This window comes from Hypanus sabinus, chromosome 6, assembly GCF_030144855.1.
Source record: "Hypanus sabinus isolate sHypSab1 chromosome 6, sHypSab1.hap1, whole genome shotgun sequence".
In the NCBI taxonomy this organism is placed as follows: Eukaryota; Metazoa; Chordata; class Chondrichthyes; order Myliobatiformes; family Dasyatidae; genus Hypanus; species Hypanus sabinus.
The window spans coordinates 105,266,287-105,283,584 of NC_082711.1; the positions used below are offsets into that span (position 1 = coordinate 105,266,287).

At 40.4% G+C, this 17,298-nt stretch overlaps 1 protein-coding gene across 2 annotated transcripts in view; it reads left to right on the plus strand.

The window, feature by feature from the left end:
• trim33 (tripartite motif containing 33) overlaps nt 1-17,298 on the plus strand; it is a 189,243-nt gene that overhangs the window by 87,215 nt on the left and 84,730 nt on the right. For both annotated transcript variants that reach the window (XM_059972689.1, XM_059972690.1), the window contains exons 3-4: nt 4,982-5,129; nt 12,644-12,776. In XM_059972689.1, coding sequence (XP_059828672.1) covers nt 4,982-5,129; nt 12,644-12,776 — 281 coding nt within the window. The remainder of the gene's footprint in view (nt 1-4,981; nt 5,130-12,643; nt 12,777-17,298) is intronic.

The window sequence follows — 17,298 nt, forward strand, 5'->3', positions numbered from 1 at the left end:
ACAATTTTGCAGGAATATGACTTGTACCTCAACTCTCAGTGGTTATAATAGTGCTGTGTGTTCACCTGATCTGTCAAGGGCTATTCCTCCATTTTGGGTATTTTGTAGAGAAACATCACTGATCGTATTGACAATATCTTAATTGCAGACTCGATGTACAAAAATGCTCTGCTCAGCATTAGACATGTTTATGCTTTGGGGGGAAATAATTTTAGACCATAAGACACAGGAGCAGAATTAGGCCATTGATTCTGCTCCACCATTGAATCATGGCAGATTCTTTTTTTTCCTCCTCCTCAACCCCATTTCCTGGCCTTCTCCCTGGATGCCATGTCCATTCAAGAACCGATCAATCTCTGTCTTAAATACATTCAACAACCTGACCTGCACAGCTGCATGTGACAACAAAAATTCCACAGATTTACAACCCTCTGGCTAAAGAAATGTCTTCACATCTGTTTAGAATGGACGCACGTCTATCCTGAGTCTGTGTGCCCTCTTGTTCTAGACTCTCCCACCATGGAAAACCTCCTTTCCACATCTACGCTGTCTTGGCCTTTCAACATTCGAAAGGTTTCAATAGAATTCCCCTTCATCCTTCTAAATTCCTGTGAGTACAGAGCCAGAGCTGTCAAACGTTCCTTGTATGATTACCCTTTCATTCCTGGATTCATCTTTGAGAGACTCCTTTGGACTCTACATTGCTAGCACATCTCTTCTAACATGAGGAGCCCAAAACTGTATACATACCTCTCTCTTCACCCGCCCCCCCCTACCCCCAGGTTCCCCCTGCCTGACAGCAAATACTTGGTTCTTGATTATGTTCACTTCAAAATCGATGACATCCTGATTCAGGAGTTATTTGCAAGGGGACTAGAAACAGATAAGAAGGGCCATCCAGTATTTCAGGTTTTTGAGCAATTTTTCAGAGGGCATTTGGCTCACAAAAGTTCTTGCTTATGCAAAAGATGGGGCCCCAGGACACCACAAATTATTAGATATTGTTATCACAGTGATAAATAAAATCAAGTCCTTTGCTCTCCATTCTTGACTATTTCGAGAGCTTTGTATTGAGTATGAATAAGTTTGAACACTTGCTGTTGCATACATCAAATGGCTCTCGAAAGAAAACTGCCTTAGATGCTACAATGCAGATTTTGAAACTGATATAAAATTATTTGAGGACTTGAATGCTTCATTCAGTAAGCAACTCTTACAATAGCAAGAAAATGATGTGAATCTTATTAAAGTCCAATCAGTCATCTCCACATTTCTGTCCAAATTATTCCTATATCAGTGCAGCATTAACCTGTTCCAATTTCTGACACTGAGTTGGAAGAGAAAGAAAGAATACCAGATGATATGTCCACCTGGCTGAGCTGCATAAAGACATGTCGAAGATTCCAGGATTTTCTCTGATCCAAATTTCCAGATTGGTTAATAAATCCATTCCTGAACACTCGTAATGAGAATTGACAGGAAGGATGGAGGAAGAACTGACCTCGCTACAAAATAACTTTGAGCTGAAGCCAAGGTTACAAAAATTATCAAAATTTTTGGTTGCAGGAAGAAATCAGAACAGTATTCTGCACTGGGGGAGGGGGGGGGAACAAGATGCTCTTTATTGCCTTTGCAACATCATACTTAGTGGAGTGTGGTTTCAGTGCAGTCACCCAACATCTTTCAAAGCAACAAAACGCACTGCAAGTTACTGAATTGAGGAACTGTGACTCCTGAATGGCATGATATTGAGAAGCTGATGTTACAGCAGCAAGCCGATCCATCTCAATGAAAGGTGAAAAAGCAATGAAGTACTGAATAGTTGGACTTCTAATGTACACTCTAAAATTGAAAATTGTTTTTTTACAGCATTTAAATAAATAAATAACTTTTATTTGTAGCTTTAACTAGATTTAAATAATTCTTGCAATTATTTGCCACGGCTTTGAATTTGTGGTCCCTATTTTCTTTCTCTGTGCATTGCACTTCAAAATTTAATTTTTATGTAATAACTGGAAAGAGGGGGTGCTGGGGAATGTGGTCTGGAGCTGGTAACCCCAAAAAGATTTTGGGACTACTGGTGTAATGAATCACTGATTTGATTATTTTTCCCCTTAGTCCAAGGTGATCATCCCTAGAGCAGGATAAGATATACTTCTGCTGCTTCCTAACAATTCAGTTGCATCTCATTAGAAACCTTAGTAGAAAGCAGGCCTTATCGGTGCCCCTCAGTCAGGTATTATGTATGGTCTGTACATCTTTCTGCACCCATGAATGATTTGAAAAGTAGCAGTTAATACAGCTTTGCAGAACATTCTCTCCTCTATTTGAGGTTTTAGGCGACAAGGTTATTTCTGGGTGAATGATGGGGTCTGTCTAGTCCTTTGATATAAATAAAACAACCTGGAACAATAGTTTGTTGTCTGAGTTGTACTTTGAAAATTGATTTAGTCCGGACCTGCTGGGAATATAGAGTGCATTCAAGGTGGAAGCATGTCAGAGGCCATGGGGAAGGACATCATTACTCTTCTCTACAAGCAGAAAAGAGAGTAGAAATTGCTGACCGACCCCTCTGATTAATGTGGATAATTAGATTCTGTCTGTCAGTACTATTCAAGTCAACTGTGCTCTGATGTTGGTGATTCATTTGTTACATTAATGCTGTTACAGCAGAAAGATTTTTGACAGCCAGGTACTAAAGTGTTTTCATATGGGGGGAGGGGTTAGTGGGTGAGGGGTGCTGACAGTTCGTCAAATTAAATGGGGATTGAGGAAGGAATCTGCAGTTATTCATGGTTACTCTTGTGTGGTGATTAGACATTATCCTATTTAATGGCTGGGAGACGTAAAGCGTCTCAATCAGTTATGGAGTTGGAAATGCTAGCCATCTTCTCTTGATAATGTGTGAGTTGATTCTTTTGCTGAGTCCATCGGATGGTTGTGGGAATAAGTAACTATACCAAGCAATGAAGGTGTTGAGATTAAAACCTCCTTGTACACAGACACAGAAAATCCACTATCATTCCACTGATTGATCTTTAGCAACTGCAACAACTGATTAACAGGTTTGATTGTGTGCTGGGAATGGGATTCAGAGGAGCTGGATTTGCAACAAGAACTGGTATATAGCCGGTATATGAAGCAGCAAATAAAATTGTTTTAGAAACTTTCTCTTAAATGCAGAAAATAATCTGGCCATCAACTGCAGATTCTTGGTATTGTATGTGGTGTGGCCTAAAGTGTCTGGAGATTGTGGATCTCTGAACAGTCTTTCAATCTTTGGATCCAAATGAAATGAAAAATGTACCCAATGTGTGCCAGAATCCTGGTGGTTATCTTAGTATGAGACTGCATAGTCTGTGCTGTGGTCTGTTGGCCAATGCTGTGAAAAAGGAGCCAAGTTTTGTTGCCATGAAATGCTTTGCTCTCAGTTGGACTGTATTGAATGACCTTGCTCTTGTGTCGAGCACTTTTTGACAACATCTCAAATCAACCTGTTTGATCTCAAGGTCCTGCTTGAAAGAGAAATTGTGGAACTTGTTAGATTGTTGTCAGAGTAGGTTATCAAAGTCTCTTGGCGCTGGTGCTGAAATAATCTGCCATGATCAAAATCAGGTGCATTATCGTTGATGCTCTTGATTCTTATCATGATGTGAAATCTTTGTTTTGTAGCAGTACAGTGTGCAAGGACATAAAACCACTATAAATTACAACACAAAATAGTGCAAAGTGATAACGATTCATGAATCTTTTAGAGTGTGGATCTTTGGGCTCCTGTGTCATCTCTGTGATGATAGTAGTTAAAAGAAGGTATGCTATTGTTGAAAATGGTGTACTATGAATGATGACTTGAATGTACTTTTATGTATTTGCAAATATGAATAAATCACACTTGTATTATTTCAACTTTGCTGTGGAATGTTTAGCTAGATAGTAGGATGGTATTTTCAAAGTTAAAAGTACACTGACTCAGTGTTTAATTCCATGCTTTCCTTTGCCTGAAGTTGTTGAAACATTTATGTTGAAACATTTGCATTGAAACAATTGCTATTGTTTTTAGTTACCTATGATTTTGTCTGCATTTTTTAATAAAATTAATCAAAAGTTGGGTGGCAGGGTGGAGATACGTCTCTACCAGAGGAGTGTAAGGCGCTTCTTCCCTCCACTAGCCTGCAGGTCACCCTTGGGCACAGCATTGCACCTTCTTATCCCTCCGATCAGGATCATACGAAGTTATGGGAATATGTTGTAGATGGTCATATGAGTAGCTGGTGCATATCACAAGTCATCACTGTAATCACTGATGCCAGGCAGACAGTCTCTGAAGAGTATTGATAATGGTTGGGGCCACCCGTCTTGTAAATAATCTGCCCAGAAGGCAATGGCAAACCAGTTCTGTAGAAAACTTTGCCAACAACTTTCATAGTCATGGAAAGGCCATGATCGCCCATGTCATATAACATGGCACATAATGAACGAATCAAAAATAGAAGTGAGAATTTTTTCTTTAGGAGAATGAAGTATGCGGGCTAATTTGTCTTGGACACCAGAAACATTTTGATTCAGTTTTTTTTTCAGATCTGCATTTTTTTAAAATATCAAAATGCTTGGAGATACTGAAATTTGAAGTAGGTTTGATTATTAAATGAAATCACTTGGACTGATTTGACATTCAGTCATATATTTAAAGGTAATTTCCACTTTTAATTGAGCTCCATGTGCCGTTTGGATTTTTAACATTTGGGTAAGGTACCAAGTTTGAACTGCTTTCTGAAAATATATAAATATTTACTTTTCTTTAATACAAGTTCTAAATTCTGAAATGCTTTTTATAAAATAAAATATCAACTAAAACTGTATATATTGCCCATCATTACGGTCAATGTCAATTTATGGAGTCACTAAGCTAGCACTGATTTAAGGGTTTTTAAAAATGTCCTTGATTTTTAGTGTACCTACAGATTTATTTTTTGGTCCACAGGTATGCACAAGCTGTGAAGATAATGCAGAGGCTAGTGGATTTTGTGTGGAATGTCTTGAATGGCTCTGTAAAACATGTGTAGAAGCCCACCAGAGAGTGAAATTCACAAAGGATCATACAATAAGAAGAAAGGAAGATGTTTCACCAGGTTGGGGAATAATTTGCCAAATGCAGTTCTAATATTGCAAATTTGATATGAACTTTCTACTTGTAAATTGTTTAACCGGAGTCATGTAAAAGAATAAACCTGGAGGTGGTGAAGTTTAGCAAAGCATTAGACATAAAATTTTGATGAGCATCAAATGTGTATTTCTGATTTGGGGGTTTATCAGGTTGTCTTAGATTATGCTTCAAAGTCATGGATCGGAGATAGTAACAAGAGGAATAAAGAACTTCCAACATCTGGAAGGTTTCAAAAATTTTAAGGTGACCATTATATTTAATCATGAGAGGTACACATGGACAGCAGTAAATGTGTCATAGAACACAGGACATTTAGTTAGTTTCAACGACAGTCATGGGCATGCATCTAGGGGTCAGAGTTTGCAATAAGCTCACCATTAGGGAAAAAAAATGCAGTCACTTTATCCACCTCATCTCCCTGTCATATTTACACACAGCCAGTTTTACCTGATACAGTATGTACCAGTATGTACAAGATATCATAGGAAAGGCTTGACAAAATCTAGCAAGTAGATATTTATGCAATTTAGTAAGGTCTCAAATTAGTGTTTGCCTAATCCCCCCCCCCCCTTCAGATATTTTAGAATATTTTTGGAATTAGTCACATGGAGGTTTTTAATAATCCCATATCTGACCAAATTATTCGTTTGTTCATAATTTAATAACATTTCCTCTAAAGCTGTCATGTTTCTTCAGAACTATGCCTGTGTTAGAATAACCTTCTTTTGGAAACTATGGCTTTGCACTTTGGTCTTCTGGCTTTATAAGATCCTAAAACATAGGAGCAGAATTAAGCAATTTAACCCATTTAGTCTGCTCCCTCCACCATTCAATCATGGCTGATAAATTATCCCTCTCAACCCCATTTTCCAGCAGCGCTCCCCAATAAGCACAAGATATACGAGCAGAATTAGACTACTCGACTCAAGACTGCTTCGCCAATCATGGCTGATTTATTTTTCATCTCAATCCCATTCTTCTCCTTTCTCCCTATAACCATTGACGCCTTTACTAATCAATAAGCTATCAACCTCCTCTTTAAATATGCCCAATAACTTGGCCTCCGCAGCCTTCTGTGGCAATGAATTTCAAAGATTCACCACCCCTAGGTAAAAGAGAACCCTCCTCATCTGTGTTCTAAAGGGCATGCTTCTATTTTGAGGCTAGTCCAAGGGTCTCACTCTGTTGGAATCGTTTTCTCCATATCCACACTGCTTTCAATATTCAATAGGTTTTAATGAGAATTTTCCCCACCTCATTCTTCTAAACTCAGGTAATACAATCCCAGAGCCCTTATTAATTTCTGAGATCATTCTCATAAACCACCTCTGGACCATCTCTGATGCAAGCGCATCCTTTCTTTCAGAAAAGGAATCCACAATTGATCACAAAACTACAAAAGTGGCCTGACCAGTGCCTTGTAAGGCATCAACGTTACATCCTTGCTTTGTTTCTGCATTGACAGCATGTTCCAGATATTAAGTACTGGATGAAAAATTTACTCCATGGATGCCCTTTACACTTCGTCTCTCTCATTTTAAACCTAGGCCTACACATTTTAAGAAACCTCTATCAATGTAAACAGACATTGGCGTTCTAGCCTTTGCTCTCACTAATCAAGAACCTTCCAACATCCACTTAAAATACACACAGTGACCTGATCTCCACAGCTGTCTGTGGCAACAAATTCCAGATTCATTAATCTCATTTATGTTCTAAAGTGATTGTCTTAGACTCCCGAAATTGGAAACATCCTCTTCACATCCATTCAATTTAGTCCTTTCAATGTTTAGTAGATTTCAGTGAGATACCCCCTGCCCTCCCATCCCCATTCTTCAAAACTCCATTGAGTACAGGCCTCATCTATGCATGCTTGTTCCTTCTGAAAATCCAAGTCAATATCCACTAACTCTCCTTTGTCTTTCCTGACTGGTATTCCCTCAAAGTATTCCAAAAGATTTATCAGACAAGATTTTTCCCTTAAACTATGTTGACTTTAGCCTATTTTATCAAATGACTCCAAGTACACTGAAACATCATTCTTAACATCTTGCTAAACATGGAAGAATCTAATGAGTCTTGACAGATCACTACTAATGCCCCCACAATCTTAACGCTATCTCTTTCCGAACCCGGGCTGTAGTCCTTCTGGTCCACATGATTTATCTACTTTCTGATATTTCATTTACCGAAGCATCTTCTCCTTAGTACTAGTAACTACACTCACTTTTACCTCTTGACGCTCTCGAATTTCTTGCATGCTGCTGGTGTCTTCCATGGAGAATAATGCAAAATGCGTGTTCAGTTTGTCTATTTCTTTGTTCCCTGTTTGTATCTCTCCAACATCATTTTCCAGAAATGTAATAGCAACTCTTGCTCATTCTTTTACTTTGTATATCTGGAATTTTTGAGTTTTTCTTTTTTAATATTATTGACTAGTTTGCTTCCATATTTTCTTTTCTTTCCTTATTGATTTTTAGTTGCCTTCTCTTAGTTTTAAAAACTTTCCAAACCTCTAGCTCCCCACTAATTCTTGCTATTTTGTATACCCTCTCTTTTGCTTTTATGCTCCCTTTGACTTATCAACTATGGTTTGCTTATCCCTTTAGACTGTTTTTCCTTTGGGTTGAACTGATCCTGTAACTAACAAATGGCTCTCAGAAACTCCAGTCAGTATTGCTGTGCAGTCATCCCAACTATTGTCCCCTTCGAATTGACGTTAGCCAGCTTCTCGCTCGTGCTTCTGTAGTTACCCTTACTTGAGTGTACTGCCAGTAAATGTGATTTTCACTTCTCCCTTTCAAACTGCAGGGTGAATTCTACCATATCATGGTCACTGTCGGTGAAGGGTTCCTTTATTTTTTGATTGAAGGTAGTACTGGTAGAACATGGCGATGCCTTACTGGCAGCAACCAAAACTACTAACTACTTTATTAAACAAATATTTTCTTGAAAATTATCACTGCAGTTGTTGGCTTGTAACTTCCCTTCTGGAGCATTTGAACCACCTGTATGACCTGCCATTTTTGTGGTGTGTACTAAAGTATTGAAGGTGCAGGATGGTTGCGGCGTGGCATGTATGGCTTGAAAAGAGGTGTTGAAGGCCCATGCCTGAGAGTGAGGAACAAGCCAATGTTTGGCCAGTTTAAATGCTGGGCCGGATTGAAAAGGTCAGGGTGTCAGGACCAGACGCAAGGGATGGGCCAGTGTTCAGCTCATTGCTTGGCAAGGTTTCCTTGTCTCTGCACTGAACTGAGGCAACTAATCAGCTCCTGGATTAGCTGCAGTGAAGACTGGTCTTGTGGCCATGAACTGACTTTTGTAAACTTCAGTTCTGAATGTTATTTGTGTACTTTTTATGCTTGCATGATGTTGTGCACATTGGTGTTTGTTGGCCTTTCTTAATGGATTCTGTTGGCTTTCTTTGTCGTGCCCTGAATGGAGACGAACCTCATAGTTGTATATAGTATACATTTGTATTGTACTTTGAACTATGAACTTTGATCTTAAGCTCCCTAATCAAATTTTTGGTTCATTGCACAGAACCCAATCCACAATTGCCTTTTCCCTGGTGTGCTCAGCCACAAGCTGCTGTAAAGACTACAAATACCTTCTTTGGGATCCAGCGCCTGCCTAGTATTTACGTTTTGATAACTCCCTTGAGCAATGTTTAAAAACATTGCTGTTTTAAAATTTTCTATCTCTCACTAATTTATTCCCCCACATTCTGGCTACTGTTGAAGGCATGTATATAACTCCCATCAGGGTCTTCTTACTTTTGCAGGTTCTCAGTTCTATTTTCTGATCTGTTGATGCTATATCGTTTTCTACAGATTTAACTTCACTTTTTACCAAAACCATCCACCCCCCCAGCCGGTCCTTCTGATAGAATGCGTACCTGTAAATGTTAAGCTCTCAATTGTGATTGTCTTTCAATCATGATATTTTTGATATCCACAACATCATACATGCCAGTTTTTATCTTTACCTCAAATTGCCTACCTTGCGTATACTGTGTTCATTTGGATATAACACCTTCAGTCCTGTATTCACTGCCTTCTCTGTGTTGCCTGGAGTTAATTTCTTATCCCTTTCTAAACTTGCTCTTTATTCTGAAGACTTTTGCAACCTCTCCCGCATTCTTTTTTGCATTTACTTTGTCCATACTTTTCCAAGCTGTTGAGCACATCATCCTCTCTTTCACCTGCATGGTCCAAGCATGGCTCAGGTGGAGCCTCTCCTATTGGAACAGCTCCCTGCTTTCCTAATACTGGTGCCAATGTCCCACAAATTCAAACTCACTTCTCCCACACCCATCTTTGAGCTGTGCATTTAATTCTTTGACCTTATCTGCAAATTCGCCTGTTGCTCTGGCAGCAATCCAGACATCATTACCTCTGTTTCTGTGTTTTAGTTTAGTCCCTCGCTGCTCAGATTCCTGCAGCAGAACCTTTTCCCCCCCATACAGACCATGACAATTGGATTTTTCCCCTCCCACTTCAAATTCCCCTGCAGGTCAGATGAGATGTCCTGAATCCAGTCACCAGGCAGAAAACACAGCCACAGGGATACTTGAACCTTACTGTTTCCTGACTGTTATCCCCAATAACAACTATATTTCCCCAATTACAACTATATTTCTCTTCTCTTCTCTGCCCGCCCCCCACTCCACCCATTAACTGGCTCCCTGAACCACAGCGCCAGTGTTCAGCTGCTCATCCTTTCTACATCCGCCACTTTCAGTCCTCACATGGAGCAGCAATCTCTGACCTACTGGGAGCTTGGGCTGAGGCTTTAGTACTATCTCTTGTATCGCCTTGGCTGCCTCACTCTAAGTCTTATCCCTGGCTGTAGACTGACGTTGAAGTAATTAATCTTAGTGATGGTGACTCCCTACTGAAATAGTGCCCAGATAACTCTCCCCATTCCTGATGATCACAGTGTCTTAAGCTCGTATTCCAGGTCATTAGCTTTGAGCCTGAGTTCCATGAGCCACAGTTCCTGCAGATATGGTGATCAGAAACCACAATGGGGTCTACCAGCTCCCACCTCACATGATCTTGCTTCCCTTCTTTATTTTAATTGCACTTTGACATATTTTAGTTAACTATTTAAAAAAAAAACCAGCTTGTCTGGTTCTGCTCTCAGGATGAGGCTTTTCATTCTAGGATGAAGGAGGTGTCTTCCTTTTTTAAACAAAGGGGCTTCCCTTCCTCCACCATCAACTCTGCTCTCAAAGGCATCTCTCCCATTTCACGCACATCTGCCCTCCCCCATCCACCCGCCACCCCACTCAGGATAGAGTTCCTCTTGTCCTCACCTACCACCCCACCGGCCTCCAGATCCAAATTATATTTCTCCGTAACTTCTGCCACCTCCAACAGGATCCCACTACCAAGCACATCTTCACCCCCCCCCCCCCCCACTGCTTTCCGCAGGGATTGCGCCCTATGCGACTCCCTTGTCTGTTTGTCCCCCCCTCATCCCTTCCCATCGATCTCCCTCCTGGCACTTATCCTTATAAGTGGAACAAGTGCTACACCTACCTGTACACTTGCTCCCTCACCACCATTCAGGGCCCCAGACCGTCCTTTTAGGTGAGGCGACACTTCACCTATGAGTCGGCTGATGTGGTGTACTGTGTCCAGTGCTGCTGGTGCGGCTTTTTATATATTGGTGAGACCCGGTGCAGACTGGGAGATCATTTCGCTGAACACCTACGCTCTGTCCGCCAGAGAAAGCAGGATCTCCCAGTGGCCACACATTTTAATTCTATGTCCCATTCCCATTCTGATATGTCTATCCATGGCCTCCTCTACAATCAAGATGAAGCTACACTTAGGTTGGAGGAACAACACCTTATATTCCCTCTGGGTAGCCTCCAACCTGATGACATGAATATTGATTTCTCTAACTTCCATTAATGCCCCTCCTCCCCTTCTTACCCCATCCCTGATTTTTTTATTTTCCCCTTCCCTTTTTTTCTCTCTCTCTGCCCCCATCACAATCACTCTTTGCCTGTTTTCCATTTCCCTCTGGTGCTCCCCCTCCTCTTCTTTCTCCCTAGGCCTCATGATCCTTTCCCTTCTCCAGCTCTATATCCCTTTTGCCAATCACTTTTCCAGCTCTTAGCTTCACCCCTCCCGCTCTTGTTTTCTATCATTTCGGATTTCCCCTTTGCCTCCTACTATCAAATCTCTTATTATCTTTTTGTTCAGTTAGTCCTTGCGAAGGGTCTCGGCCTGAAATGTCGACTGTGCATCTTCCTGTAGATGCTGCCTGGCCTGCTGCGTTTCACCAGCATTTTGTGTGTGTTGCTTGAATTTCCAGCATCTGCAGATTTCCTTGTGTTTGTGTTGTCTGGTTCTTGCCAGCTTTTCTGCCTCTTTGCTGTAGCCTATTGAGCCAGAGACTCAGACTTGTACACTGGCCCACTCATGAATTGATGAATCCTTAATAGCCCCCAAGACCTTGGTCTCTGTTTCTTCTCGTTGAAGCCTTTTGAGCCAAAGTCTCAGTTCTCTTCCAACTCTGTCCCACCCACATAGTGGCCATTCTGCTCAAACCTCACTTTTTATTAGCTGAAGTTGAACTTGCCGCAATCAGACTTTCACTAGTCAATAGTTCCAGCACTCACAAAGGATTTTGCTCTGGTAAATCCGAAGTGAATCTGTTAAAATGTTATCTTTTATCTACAAGCTAAACATGTCTTCATTGCTAGCTCACCGTAAAACATTGCATGAAAACTGTGTGCCAACTTGAAAAGTCTGCATATTTCCCCCACATGCATCTCATTTTTCAAAAATCCTATTTTTAAATTTGTCTGATAGCTGCAGCTAATAAGACCTTGCATCTTTAAAAATAATAATGCTCACTAATGTGTCCCCTGCCCCAGACTAACTATAAAGGATTAAAAGAGGTGTAGTGAATTAAAATCTTTTTTTCAAAAGATACCTTATTTAGTGCAGTCCAAAATGTCAAGAGTTGCAGGGTGATTTTAAATTAGATTGTTGGCTTTAAAAACTTAAAATATAGAATAATGAATTCCAATAAATAGTTTTTTCTTCATGGTAAAACATTTATACCCCTTTCAAGCTAAAGTAAAATGTTGAAATAGGATTGAATCAGTCTTCATTGTTCGGGATGTCCAAGAAAATAATCATTTACTTGAAGTATTGGGATTTTTTGGGTTTACAACATGGTGTATAGTCTGAATATGTGACAACTTTGGCCTTGGATGTTGAAATAAATTTTGTTTTATGTTACTGATTTTTGACATGGGAATCCAGTATTTTCTGTGCTCAGTGCTTTCAAATTTGGTGGAGAAAACAAAAATTTCTTATAAATCCTGCACTTACGACACCATTCTTTCTGCAAAAGAATGCTTTAAGTTGGTTGGGGTGGGGATTGTTTAGTTCTGTTAAGAGCTGCATTCAGTAGTTTAAAATGTTCATTTAAAATATTTCCTTTGAATTGCAGAGGCTGTAGGAGCACCTAGCCAGCGCCCTGTATTTTGTCCCATCCACAAGCAAGAGCAGCTGAAACTTTTCTGTGAAACGTGTGATAAACTGACCTGTAGAGACTGTCAGTTATTGGAGCACAAGGAGCATAGGTAGGTTAAAATCTGCAAATCTTCCAAAAATGTTTTTTCAAAAAGTTTTATGCAGTTGTATGTTCAAGATTTGAATTGCTCGTATCTGAAATGACTTTATGTAAAAAGTAACTATTGTTGATGATCAAAGGCATGATGGCAATAGGTTATTTTGATTAGAATGGAATTTAGATGTAAAGAATTGATTTCCTTAATCCACAATCATATTAATCATCTTTTTGTATTTAAAATTAAGATATTTAAAATTGGGAAAACAAGTGTATATATGTGGGTAGTGTATATGGAGGTTTGTAAATAGCAAGTTGTGCTTTTTATTTCTCTTCCTTGTGAGAACGCAAATCCTCAGTCAAAATAAAGATGGTAGTGTCTAGCACAGGCATGGGCAAACTACGGACTGCGGGCCATATGCGGCCCGTTAAGCTTTTTAATCCGGCCCGCAGAACGATGAAATTATATTAATAAATCTTGTTAACGTTTTTACCCCACAATTCTGGCGTTTTCCCAATAGATGACGCACTCTATATACATTGACCTTTGTTGAGGTGCAGCGTATTACTCCACATTTGCGCTTTACTCTTTGTTCGGCTTGACCTATTTATGTGAACAGGCGTTCAGCATCATGAACATCAACAAAGCCAGCCACAGATCCAAGTTAACTGACCAACACCTCAGATCCATCCTGAGAATCGCCACAACAAAACTAAATCCAGACTTTGATGCGCTGGCTAAAAAGGGAGAACAACAACACTGTTCCCACTGAAATTAAAAATAAGTTTCTTCGTTGTGTTATGTAAAAAATGCATTTGAAAATATTTTTTTCAATAAGCCTCGCATGTTACATGTCATTTCTGTTAAGTGATGGACATGAGTAGTGCGCAGGTGCACGTACGTTCTCAAAATAAAAAACGCGCTCCAGATCAAATAACGCGCTCCGCGTACTGGCGCGCTGTCATTGTTGTGTCTTTGTGCTGGTCGTTGTTGAGTTTTGGCACAGGGGACAATTGAATAAGAAGGAGCAGGACAAGTAGACCTGCATCTCCTACCGTTTTTGAAATAAAGACAGTCAGGAGGAGAGTGATGATGATAATATCTTGAAGGATAACAGAATTTTCAGTGCTTTAAAATAATAACTGTTACTATTAAAAAAAGCTGTATTTTATTAATTTAATTTTCAGTGTTTTAAAAGTCATTTCAATAAATGGCTAAATACCATGGGACTTCAAAGACAGATATTTTGTTGTAATGCATTTGTTCATTTTCAATTGAAATTAAAGCACATGTTTTCTACATATCCCATGATATTTTATTTTCTCTTATGAGGTGTATTACCAAAACACTCTGTCCATCTGCTCCTGGTCCGGCCCCCCTGTCAAATTTTAGAACCCTTTGTAGCCCACAAGTCAAAAAGTTTGCCCACCCCTGGTCTAGCACTTGTCAGCAGGACGCTGTGGTACAGCAGTGAGACTTGGAACAACAATGATAAGCAGGTGAAGGCTTAACACCTTCCACTTAATTTGCCTTCCCAGCATCTTGGGCATCTACTGGAGAGACGAGAGCACCCAATGTTGATGTTCTCTCTTGTGCAAGTCTTGTCTGTTCAGGCAACATAGGCTGCACTGGCTTGACCATGTCCGCTATTGCAGAATGATTGCATCCCAAAAGACAACCTTTACAGTGAGCTGACTTCAGGCAAGAGAACTGTTAGCTGCCTACAACTGTGCTACAAGGATGTCTGTAAACAGGATATGAAGATGCTGGATATCACTTTTGAGTCCTGCAAAGAACTGCAGCCAACCACATCAGATGGAGAGGCACCCTGAAACAATACCTTGAACCAGGCGAGGAAGATTATCTGAAAACAGCAGAAGGTAAACAGGCCAATAGAAAAGACCACCATACTGGATCTCTAACAGAACTGAGAGCACTTAGATGCAACTTTTGCAACAGAGACTGCCCTCTCACAGTGGTCTCATCAGCCACAGATAGTGCTGCACCAATAGGGTAAATAGCTAGGACACAACATCCATGGTCAATCTCAGCCAGTGGAGGGCCATTCTCTGGTTCCTCTTAGGAACAAGATGCACGCTGTTAAGTTAAAAATAATACAATTTGGACTAAAATTCTGAGTTTAGTTATTGCTCCTGTCAGAAAAGTTCGGTTTACAATTGGTTTTATTGAATGACAGATGCATCTTCAATTACCATTGTATGTACTGGGGATGCATTGCTCATCCCTTACTCTACCCGCCCCCAGCTGCATACATAAATTTTGAATTTAACACTCCCTGTGGGAAGAAGAATGATTGCTCATTGAAGAAAGAAATTTGTGGAGGGCCATTTCCTATTTCCTGTTTTCGCTCATCAGTATCCAGAAGCACTGTACCATTCCACGTCACGGAGATGATGGAATACTTCCACTTGTGAGGGAGGGGGGGGAGATCATAATGCATTAGTGCCCAATATTAGACAAAACCAGTGAGAATTTGAAAGAAAGCTGAACTGTGAAAGATATTGTTAACATGCCAGCAGATATTAGTGAGTTGATGAAATCTGATAGAGAATTATGAAGTACTACATTGTGGTAGAGATAATGACACTACCTAAGTGGACACAGTTGAAAAAGGGGGCTAAAATGAAAGATTCCTGGTATGAATGTTTGTAGACCTTTGAAAGTACTCTGGAGATATTCAGAGAGTAGCAGTTGAAGCATATGCATTCATAAAGGTATCTGATATACAGACTGAACATGCTTCTTCTCTAAGTTGCTGTACTTGGAGTATTGCATCCACTTTGGTCACCTGACCATCAGAAGGTTATGTGAGGTCCTGCTAATAGTGTAGAAATATTTTAGTAGAATGGTTTTAGCGATGAGTGTTCTCGGCTGTGATTTACACTGAAAAGCTCAAATGATTATTCCTGAAGCAAAGGTTTGGCAAAGGAGATTTGACTCAGCTGTACATTCAACCATATGTATACTGTTAAACATGTATACTTAGCTTAAGGTGCATTTATGACACAAGCTTAAAAAGTAAACAGTATAACACTACTGGCGCTTCATGCATGATGAGAACTGGACAGGAGTTCAGTAGTCCTAACAGTTCTTGTCCTAATACAGGGGTCACCAACCTTTTTAATATTGACAGTATTCTTGCGGACCGACTGATGGGGGTGGGGGTGGGGGTGTTAATCATGACTGGAATATAGGTGATAAGTCAATTGTAAATCACCTACATGGCTAATACACTCAATTTCATTTCTAAAAGGGTTTATCTAACGAATTTAATATTAAACACACAATGCATATTTTCCTTGCATGAATATAGTGATAAGTCAATTGCATCATAACATTTTAAGTAATGTTTGGATATTAAACACACAGCGCATATTTTCCTAGTATGAACATATAAAATCATTGCAGCACACCAGTGAGAGGACAAGGTAAGGGCCGGAGGTCCCTCTACCGGGGTCACAGCGGTCTGGCTCGAGGGATGACTTTCAGTAGATTGCAGTGATGTAGCTGCTCTGCTCCTTATGAAACCATGAGCCCAAATTAGGTCGTCTGTGAATATTTTGGCACAGGGTTCCCCATGACCATTCAGTGTGCTAAACAGGTTTAGAGGTGGTGCCCATCTGTCTGCACTCCAGGCCAGTAGCAACGGTACTTCTCGCAGCTGGTTACCCGAGGCCAACCAGTGATCCCTAGCGCTAGGGTATCACTGCGTTTAGGCGACTGATGACTTTGTGTGGGTAATGACTTCGTGTGCATAATGACCTCGAGTGCGTTCAAGTTCAACAGTGAGCATGACAGGGAATGAGGAAAGGTGCAGCTGGCTCATATCGTTTCCTCGTTGCCTGGTAGCACATGCTTTGTGGTCCGGTACCGGTCCATGGCCTGGTGGTTGGGGATCACTGTCTAAATAGTATCCTGCCTGGTGATGGTGGATGTGGGAGGAGGTCAAAGAAGTTCTGGGAAGGACAGGAGGGGTCCTTGATAAGCTAAGGGTCCTGTGTCCGTAGCTGTCCTGATAAGTATCTGGGTGGAAGGGAGACTCCTATGATCTTCTCAGCAGTCTTTGGAATCCTTTGTATGGTCTTGTGGCCAGATGACTTGCAATTCCCATACTAGACAGTGCTGCAAGTGGTCAGGATACTCTCAATAATGTTCCTGTAAAAATTGTTTAGAATGGTTGTGTGGAGTAGGGTGTTGGTGGTTGGGGAAACCTCAGTCTCCTTAGGAAATGGAAATGCTGATGTGCTTTTTTGACTAAGGAAGTGGTTTGATGGATCAAATACGATAATCCATAATGTGCTCTCCCAGAAACTTGGGGTTCACAACTCTGTCCACAGAAGAGCCATTATATGCAGTGATGAGTGCGTAGTTGCACTTATCTGAAATCTTAAGTTTTTGAAGCTTGATTTTTCTGATCTGAATTGGTCAGTAATGCTTTGAGTTTGACCTAGTTCTCATTGTAAATATATTCATTTGCATTCCTAGCTCCATTAAAAGGCAAATTTAGTAACCT